This window comes from Giraffa tippelskirchi, chromosome 3 (genome assembly GCF_054371585.1).
Source record: "Giraffa tippelskirchi isolate mGirTip1 chromosome 3, T2T-mGirTip1v1.2.pri, whole genome shotgun sequence".
Classification (NCBI taxonomy): domain Eukaryota; kingdom Metazoa; phylum Chordata; class Mammalia; order Artiodactyla; family Giraffidae; genus Giraffa; species Giraffa tippelskirchi.
Genome location: NC_137277.1, coordinates 178,573,058 through 178,582,781, shown reverse-complemented (window position 1 = coordinate 178,582,781; position 9,724 = coordinate 178,573,058). Strand labels below are relative to the sequence as shown.

Sequence of the window (9,724 nt, the reverse complement as noted above, 5' to 3'; positions counted from 1 at the left end):
GGTGGTAACCTCCAACTATGCGAAGGGAAAAACCTTGGTAACTGAAAAATTTAAAAACCACTGCAACCTGCTCTCCTTCTCTCCCTAACAATCTTTAAGTGTCTATGCCCTTTCAAAAGCCTCATTTCTCTCTCTCTCTCCCCAACCTAGGGCTGCCCTCTCTCCCATCACTTCTTCCACCCAGTTCAAAATACTTATAAAAATGCTTCCAGAGCCCACCATGGCAACAGGTGAACCCTGGGGCACAGTGATGGCCCAGGACCTCAGATAAGCAAAGCTGCCCCGCCCCTCCATCCCTAGCACTTTAGTTCTGCTCTACCTGTGCACAGAATCTTCCAGATACACCCACCCCAACCCACACAGGGCCAGTCCCAGGGTCCCTCCTGTCCAGCCAGCAGATGCAGTCTCAACTTTGCCAAATTCTTTATTAAACCAAAAATCAACACCAAGCAAATAGCAGAACAGGAAACTTAAACAGCTAACCCTCCCCTTCTTATGACCCTGTTGCTCTCCCTGGAACACAGAGTTCAGCACTGGTGGGGGAATTAAAACCCCTCTTCTATGAGTAATGAGGGTCAGGTCTCTCCAGGAAGGGGACTATCAGTGCCAGCTCCATCTGCAGGACCCAAAGAGGAGTCCAGGGCTGGGCCAGGGGGCTCTGGAGCTGCAGGCGGCTGGCAGAGAAGGCCAAGAGTCCCAGGGGCTGCGGGAAGCTGAGCAGGGGGTTGGGAAAGTTCCTCCTGTCCTGAGGACATCAGTGAGGCTTGGAGCTGCTGGGTCATGGCCACCAGGGATTCGAGATGCTGGACCAGGGCTTGGTTGGGACAGGAAGCCCTGTGGCGGTGCTGGTCACGGCCAGCTGGTGATACTGAATAGGGATGCCAGGACTGGCACCAGCCTGGTTTTGGAGGCCACGGCCCTCGCCCAGGACCCTGCCAGGTCTCAGGCTCTCCCCATAGACTCCCCCTGCCTCTGGGTCGTCTCTGCCAAGCACAAATTCCCCTTGGAGCCAGGCTGTCTTTGCCCTGACTCTGCTGCACGGCACCCCCTGGGGGAGGGGAGCCCTTCAAGGCCACATCCGGCCCCTTGTCCTCTGGCTGGTAGCATCTCATCTCCACTTTTCTGTTGAAGGAGACCATTTTGCGAACCTTCCCCCTCAAGGCGCTAGACCCCGCCATGGCCGGAAGCCCTGTTTTGGGGAGCAGCACAGCCAGCAACAGGCTTGAGTGAGTGGCTTCCAGGCCTGGAGAAAGATGGGGGGAAGAGACCAAAGGCCTGGACAGAGAGAACTCACAGCCCCCAGAAACTGCATTCTGGCTGTGGCCAAGAGGTCTACAGCTTAGACCCCAAGGGAGCTTTCCAGCAGTAAGATGGGGCCCATGAGGTGCTCAGAAAAGTAAGTAGGAGGGTTTAAGACTGGCTCTCATGGTGTGAGAATGGGTTCACTGGCTGAGAATGAGGCATGGATAGTTTGATCTCCAGACTGTGTGATTCTACCGTAGTGTCCCCAAATCAGGCAGCCCAGAAACATCAAACCCTCTGCTCAGGAATAGGCACATCCCACTCCTTAATACCCCATCCCCCCTCCTAAGCTTTCCTGGAGTCACGCCCTGGAGGCTACCCATGCACAAAAGCCAAGCCTGGCCCAGGACAGCTGTGGTAAGAACATCCCTCCTTCCTCTTTTATTTAGGTCTGGCTTTCAGCCAATTATTTCTGGTTCCTGCCTCTGCTCTGCTGTGTTTGAGTCAAACGTCATTGGCCAGTGAGTTTCTCATCAGCCTTATTGGAGAGGGTGTCTATGTGGTGGCTAGGAGCCCAGTTTCTGCTACTGACTGACTCTGTGACTCTAGACAAGTCATTTGCTTTCTCCCAACCTCAGTTTCCTCATCTGTGAAATGAAGAAACTAACAGTACCATTCTGATAGGGTAATGTTGAGGACTGACTGACTTATTAAGTACAGCTTTCAGAACGCTGTCTGGCACATATTAAGCAATATACAAGTCTGTTCTCACATGTGCCTCTCTCGGGAGTTCCCTGCTGAGACTTGCCTGCCTCCACAGAAATGGGGTGACTGTGTCAGCAATGCCCGTCTGGTCACCAAGTAAGGAGAGGCGGGGTATGGGACAGGCATCGGGCACTCACCTGGACCTCCAAGAGGGCGCAGCCTGGAGGGCAGGGGCTGGAAGGCAGGCAGGGGCAGCAGGACCACCCTCACCTGTTCCACGGCTGCCAGGCCATGGCGCTGTTTGTTGTTGAGGTAGGAGTAGAGCAGGTGGCAGTTCTGGGTGTCCTGAGAGCTCTGTGGGCACAGTCTGACCACGCAGACGTCCTGCGGTCACAGGAAGGAGAGCAGGTTTAGCAACAGTCATGCTTGGCTCCTGTGAACAGCCCTGGTCTCATCTGAACCTCTGAGAGCCATGTGAGGAAGAGTGTCCCCATTTTCCAGAGGTAGGAACAGAGGGACTTGCCCAGGGTCACACAGGAGGTCTTTAGTCACAGAGGGGAACTGGATCCGGATGTCTTAAACCAAGCCTCTGCTCCAGAGCTGGAGCAAAAGAAAGCTCAGGGCTGGGGGGACAGTGCTAGGAGGAGAGGTAGTTCTCACGGCTGGGTGGTTACCTTGGCCTCAGCTGGGCAAATGCTGGCCAGAAAGTCCCAGACAGAGTCAGGGGCGATGCAGCCTGCAGAGCGGATCACCTGGGGCAGGGCCTGCGGGCAGGTAGGACGGCCAGTCAGCCTCCCAACTTCCCACCCACTTAGGGCAGACTCAGGACCAGCTACCCGAAAGTTACAGCCTGTGGCCAAGAGGATGGGCAGGCAGTCTATCAGGGCTCCCCTGTGGTTGTTGGGGCCCTAATTAATTACCCCCAGAGGCCTACAGCCTGTCCTGGCCAATCTGCAACTTCTTAGAAATCCCTCACTCCCTCCTCTAACCCCTCATCCAATGCTTTAGCTGATTACTCGCTCACTCCTGGTTTTCTCTGGACCAGGAAACACCAGACCTTGTCCTGGGTCCTTCCTGCTTTATGCTTTGGGTTACAGGGAGTTCTTTGCCCATGTGTGAAGTGGGGCTGGCATCTCATTTGCCCCTGTGCCTAGCACGGGGCCAAGCACAGAGAAGGTGCCAATGATTTGTTTCAGAATGATGAGTGTGTCAATGAATGAATGGCAGTGTGTGTAGCTGAGGGGGCTGGTTAGTGTGCGAGGGAGTCCCCGGAGAGCAGGGCAGGAGGACCTGGATGAGGCGACAGCTGTGTCCCGAGACCATCTGGGCCTTGACCTGGAACCGCTTGATGCAGAACATGTCCAGAGACCCCTCCCAGGGCAGCTGGCTGGGCAGGGCCTTTGTGGGCCCTGCAGGCATCTGGAGCCTGTAAGGAGGGACAGAGAGACAGGGCCAGGCAAAGCAGGTCATCAGGGCTTCCCCAGCAGCTCCTTAGTTTTCAGAGAAGGTCTTGTGACCCCAGTGGGTGCTGGAACATTGGGTCTAAGTAAGGCCTTACACGGTGGAGACCAGTAGGAGGGAGTGATTAGCTCCATTGCACAGATGGGCAAATTTAAGCCCACACAAGAGGCAAAATTTGCCCAAGGCCATATGGAAAAGCCCAGGCTTTGTCTGCTGCCCCAGTGGGTGCCTCGCCTACCCACTCTGCTGGGTTGCCCACCTCCTTGCCCACTTCCCCACACCTGTCCTTGCACTCTGCTGGAGGCTTCTCCTTGTATGGGGGCATATCTGGAAAGGACACAGGGACTTGTCTTGGGGCTCTCTGGACAGCATCGTCCCCCATCCTCCTGGTGGCTTTGAGGGAGCCTGGCCGCTCACATGAGGGCTTCCAGTCTGCAAAGAGCAGAGGCAGGAGCTGAAACAGAGGCCAGTAGCTAGGCTGAAGCCAGCCCAGGGCATTACAAACTGGGTTTGAACCAGGTCCTTTTCAAGGTGACCTGGGACACAGGTACCCCTACCCTGCCGCCATCGCCCCAAGTCATGAATCCCTGTGGCTGCTAAACCCCACGCTCTGTCCAGGCCTGCCCACCACCCCTGTGCCCCCGCGTCTCCCTCCCACCCATGCAGACGCAGCAGCTGGGATCTAGGAAGCGGTGCTTGTGCTGCTCCGTGCTGTCCTTCTGTGTGGCAGGCAGGGCCAGTGGGCCGCCGTCTATGGATACCATGGGTCCCTGGGAGGCACAAGAGGAGAGAGGGGGTGGGCTGGGAAGGCGGCTGGGGAAGTCAGGAGGCCTCCTGGTGTATGGGGGCCTCAGCGATGTGGTTTTATGTTTCTAAATAAACACCCCTGGTCTCATCTGAATCTCTGAGAGGCGTGTGAGGAACAGTGTCCTCATTTTCCAGATGTAGAAAGAGAGGGACTTGCCTAGGGTCACACAGTAGTTCTGCAGTCACAGGGGGAACTGGACCCAGATACATAAACTAGGCCTCTGCTCCAGAGCTGGAGCAAAAGAGAGCTCAGGGATGGGGGGACGGTGCTAGGAGGAGAGGTGGTTCTCACAGCTGGGTGGTTACCTTGGCCTCAGCTGGGTAGATGCTGGCCAGAAAGTCCCAGACAGGTCAACATAATACATTCTTTAATTACAAAAGTACTACAAACTTGTTACAAAAAGTTTACAAAACACAAGAGAATTTGAAAATAAAAAAAACAAAAAATCACTCATCTCACCACTCAGAAGCAACTGCTGATATTTTGAGTGTTCCTTTATAATAGCTTATCTATACCCAGAGTTTTGGGAATCTTTTTGCTAAAAAAGCTGGGGGACTTCCCTGGTGGTCCAGTGGTTAACAATCTGCCTTCCACTGCAGGGGATGTGGGTTTGATCCCTAGTCGGGGAACTAAGATCCTACATGACACAGGGCAACTAAGTCCGCACACCACAACTAGACAAGCTGGCAGGCTGTAATGAAGATCCCTAGGGCCGCAGCCAAGACCTGACACAGCCAAATACATAAATAAATAACTTAAAACAAAAAGGAGCTGGGATCATATATGCAAGCTTGTCTTTTCATTTTGTCCATGAACCACAGCAGAGGCATATGCCATGCTATACGGTCCCTGTAGACACTGCACTCATGCGGTGGACTGGAGTGTGTGCAACCACTGTTGTGCTGTTGAAAGACAATCGGGTTGTGCCCAGGCTTTCACTGTTACAAATAACACTGAGGACATCCTTCAGCAGAAAGTATTTTCCTAAACTTTCAATTTACCTCAGGATGAGTTCTCACAAGCAGCTGACAGAATCGGGGAGAATGAACATTTTTAAAGTCCTAATGCCCATTGCTAAATCAGCCTTTTTCCTTACCATAGAATTATCTTAAAACCTACAGCAAACATTTCTGTAGGAAGATTTGAAAAGATCTTGAAACTTACTTTTGCTTTAAAACCACCTCAAGAGCAGTGGACAAGGCTCAGGCTTTGGAGTCAGACAGCCTGGGTGCCAGTCTCCCCCACCGCCAACTAAGTGACTTTGGGTTTGAGGTGCCTCACCCAGGAAACAGGCATCACCCACCTCACTCATCGTCAGGTCTGAATGAGGCACTGCTTGTAAAAGGGGGCACAAAGTAGGTATTCAACTGGAGGAAGGACTGCTATTCTGTGTCATCTTCCCTCCCCTACTCTCCAACCACTCTCTGTATCCATCTCTCTCTGGCTCCTCCCCCTAAATTTGCATTTAATTTTCTCAGGGAATACAGATTGGTTTGGGTTGGGGAGCAGCCACATCCCCTTAGGGCTCTCCTCTGCACCGCCAGCAATTCTGGTTGTTGGCTTGGATACTGGTGCAGAAGAGTAGGGATTTTTGTTGGTCATGGTCACTGCCATTTCCCCAGCAAACATGGCTCAAGGGACCTGCCTGACACTCCCCTATCCTGGACACACAACTTATTAGACCAGGGTGAACATCTGACCGATGGAACACCCAACCAAAGCCAAAGCAGCCTTCTCCTGGGAGTGACTGAAGTGAGCCAAGCAGGCGCTCCAATTGGCTGCAGGAGGCTGACAGTGGATTGGATGGATTCACTGATTGGAGGGCTGCTCCACCCTGCTGGGCCAAGTGCAAGACGGAGGACCCGAGGAGGGTGAAGAAGCAGGATGGACACGATGATGGAGCAGACCCCACGTGATAAAAGGACACGCTGCACAGACTGCCTTGGGCTCCAAGAAGTTCCCTGCTGGAGCATCCCTCAGTCCTTCTGCTGAGTAGAGTAAGCCTCTGCTCCTTACATTCCCAAAAGTCACTGCCTCAAACAGCATGGCCCACCTGCTTCCCAACCCGGGATGTGGTCAGAGTGTCTGAGGCTGGGGGGAACTACAGAGATGGGACTCACTACTCCTCACAGCGGGTGCCTCGGGGTTAGGCCAAAAGGCAGGGGAGCAGCCCTGAGAAGGTGTCGGCAGGCCCCGTGCTGGCGGCTGTCTCGCCCCATGCTCTCCCAGATCCTGTGCAGCAACCAACATTCCCCGATTTACAATGACAACCCTGGGCCTCAGCGTAGTCGGGTGACTTGCCCATGGCCACACAGCTGGGGAGGTGAGGGCTGGGGCCCTTGGGCACAGGCCCTGCCTGGCAACCACCAAGTCAGGCTCCCACTTACCACCAGGTCCTCCAGGGTCAGTGTCTGGTCCATGTCCCGCAGGATCTCAACTTCCCCCTTGTGGGTCAGCTTGGAGGCTGGGAGGCTACGTGGCTCCTTCTGCAGCTGCTCAATGATCTCCAGGCTCTGGTGGAGGAGGCAGCCCCTGCTCAGCTGGGGTTGGGGAACTCTGGCCGCCAGGAGCCCACGTGCTCCCTTTCCTCCTCCGAGGTGCCTCCACTGCGGCTCCCCTGCTGTGCCAGCCGGTTCCCTTTCTCCACACCTCCGCTTCTGCAACTCCCTAACCAAGACAGACCTCCAGCATCTGCCCTACCGTTCCATATTTCACTCATTCACCCTCCAACTCAAACCCTGCCTCCCCCAGGAAGACTTCCTGAACTTTGCCTTCTCCCACAAGTCCAATCTGCCCCAGACTGTATCCCACCCACTCTCTGTCCTGGAAAGAGTGTGTGGTATCGTTGAGAAAGCACAGCCGCCAGCCCACCAGCTGCCACTAATAAAAACCCACAACGTGGTGTGGCCTTGGGCAAGCCCTTCGTGGCTCTAAGCTTCAGTTGATCTGTTCTTTAGAAATGAAATTAAGATTGTCATATTAAACAGCTTATATAGAGTGCTTAGCCTGGAGTCTAGTTCATAGTATTTGCTCCTTGTGATCCTTATTGTTGATCAATGTCATCCTATCTGAAATGTTTCTGGAAAGCCTGTCTGTCCCTTTCTAACAACCCCTGGAGAACAGAAGACCAGTACTCCCTGTAGGGCTGGCTTTGTGGGCATGGGCTCCACGCAGTAGCCCATGGCCCTGTGCTAGAAGGGCCCCATGCTTCGTGCTGCCATCGTCTTGAAATTCTTAATCACTCAACAAAGTGCTCGCATTTTCATTCTGCACGGGCCCCCACAATTTACACAGATGACCCTGTTCCCTGACTCCCCACAGTGCCCCGACAGAAGCTCAGACTGCAGTGGACAGATGCACCTAATGGATTCCACGTATTAATTCTAACCAGCCTAGTGTCTGTCAGAACAAGGTCTTAGTGCCCTCAGTCCATCCATGGTCCCCACTCCCTCAGTCAGTCCCCCTCTTTCTCACTGGGCCACCAACAACCATTACACAAACATCTCCCAAAGTTGGCTCAGTGACCACACTTTCCCTGTCTCAGAGCCATTCCCAGGGAGGGAGGGACCCACAGACACAGGGTGTATGGGGGTGTAACTGTGAAGTGTGGGAGGCTGTGGGCTTCCTCACCGGGCCTGGGGCACCAGGAAGACGTCCAGCCTTTTCTGGAACTTCTGGGGCTGGAACTGGAGCAGAGGCATCGCACTGGGTCTACCCACCATGGATGGTGCAGATGATATTCCTGGATCCAGACTCTGGGCCATCATCCCCAGTCCCTCCCACACACACATATCCCAAGTCCAGCTCCACAGAAAAGCCAGTGGGCGACCACACCTCCCAGGACGTCACCTCTCTACCAGGCTCTCCATCCCCAGCCCCTTCATTTCTGCCTCTTTTCCCTTTTAATCCCCCCAGTGAGAAGAGTCTCTCTGACTCTCTCCCTGTCTGCCTATTCTTTCTTTCCTCATTTCTGTTTCTGTCTATCCTGTGCTCCCCTGTCTCACCACCTTCTTTCTTACTCTCTGTCTCTCCAGCTCCATCCTCGGGCTTCCCCCAAGTCCCTCCGCCAGGTCCTGACCTGATCCGACAACTCACCCTCTTCTCCTCCTGGTCCCGCCAGCGGGCCAGTTCTTGGGGGGCCAGTTGGACTGAGCTCATCCGCACCAGGCCATGGGGGGTGACGTCTCCGTGAACCACTTTGAGAAACAGCTCCTGCAGGGGTAGGGGCTGCATCACACCGCTTGGAGAACCCCCACCCCAACCCCGCTTGGCACTCCCAGGTCAGGCTCCCAGATACTCCAGGGCTTCCCACCTCGGAAGGGGCCCCAGCCCAGCCCGGAGGCCCGCTCACCGGGTTCCTGGGGTCCCGCAGGTTGAACAGCAGGCTGCGGTACTTGGTCTTGTAGCGGCTGTTGGTGGCTTGTGTCAGGTTGAAGAGGGCTGCCTCGATGCCAGCAGCGATGCCCTCCACGACCTTCTCACTCAGCACCAGGTCTGGGTGCTCCCGAGCACTGTGGAACAGGGGGAAACAAGGGCAGGGCCAGGGCGCTGAGCCTGAGAGCGAGCAGGGTTTGGGCCAACTCTGGTTTCTACTCTGAACATTTTCCTACGTGAACCCATCTCTCCTCACTCTGTGAGGAACAAGTATTATCATTCCCATTTACAGATGGGTGACTGCTGCTCAGAGAAGATAAGGAGCTTGCCAAGGCTGCATGATGAGTGGAAAAGCAAGTTCCGATTGCTGAGCCCCTGCTCTCCCTGGCCAGTGAATCAGGGTATGGATGGAGGGGCAGAAGCCGGGGGGTGGGTGAGTAAGGCGCTGGTCAGGGCAGAGGATGGAGACCTAGCCCTGGGTATAACCCTGAATCGGCCACTGACTTGCTGTGTGGCCTTTGCAAAATCCTGCCCTCTCTGGGCCTTGGTCTCACCATTAGTAAAATGAGAGCCCTGAGCTCAGATCTCTGAGATGGTCCCAGCACAGAGTCTCCCTGTGTTTGAAAGCATTATCTGTGGGTGATATCCATGAGGACCGAGCAGACACTGGGGGCTGCAGAGGCTCAAAGGGGAAGTGCCACCTTGAAGCCAGAGAGACCTAGGTTCAAATCCGCCTCTCCACTGGCTTGCTGTGTGGGCAAATGACCTCACAGGATGAAATGGGGTTAGTGGTACACAAACAAGCCCTCAGAACACGGCACAGCCCCAGGAGGTGGGACATGTGAGGGCAGCCCTTCAGGATGTCCCGGGTGTCAGAGGACGTGGAGTAAGGCCTTACCGACTCCACAGCGCTTCCTGCATGGCACGGACCACGATGTCCCGTACCCCAGTATCCAGGGGTGGCTTCTCCTGTTGGGGCTGAAGCTGAGCTGTGGGAAAAGAGAGTCACGGGCTCCCAGGGGATGCTCAGGGGCAAGCGTATGGGGCAACTCCAGGCTGAGGGGCTTAGGGAGGTAAGGAAGGGGTCCCACCTCAGGGACCCAAGGTGTTTAGGATGGCTGTCTGCTGAGCCCA

General features: G+C 54.9%; 1 protein-coding gene across 7 annotated transcripts in view; it reads right to left on the bottom strand.

Moving 5' to 3' along the window:
- Window positions 1–406: 406 nt before the first annotated feature.
- Window positions 407–9,724, bottom strand: part of SPOCD1 (SPOC domain containing 1) — a 33,256-nt gene continuing 23,938 nt past the window's right edge. For 5 of the 7 annotated variants that reach the window (XM_081585970.1, XM_081585971.1, XM_081585973.1 and 2 more), the window contains 10 exons: window positions 9,489–9,579; window positions 8,568–8,727; window positions 8,312–8,428; window positions 6,604–6,729; window positions 4,067–4,178; window positions 3,690–3,840; window positions 3,238–3,373; window positions 2,622–2,711; window positions 2,145–2,331; window positions 407–1,243 (listed from right to left, as the gene is read on the bottom strand). In XM_081585970.1, the coding sequence (XP_081442096.1) occupies window positions 576–1,243; window positions 2,145–2,331; window positions 2,622–2,711; window positions 3,238–3,373; window positions 3,690–3,840; window positions 4,067–4,178; window positions 6,604–6,729; window positions 8,312–8,428; window positions 8,568–8,727; window positions 9,489–9,579 (1,838 nt within the window). In that variant the 3' untranslated portion in view covers window positions 407–575. Of the gene's footprint in view, window positions 1,244–2,144; window positions 2,332–2,621; window positions 2,712–3,237; window positions 3,374–3,689; window positions 3,863–4,066; window positions 4,179–6,603; window positions 6,730–8,311; window positions 8,429–8,567; window positions 8,728–9,488; window positions 9,580–9,724 lie in introns of all 7 variants that reach the window. The other 2 variants (XM_081585972.1, XM_081585975.1) reach the window with 2 other exon arrangements.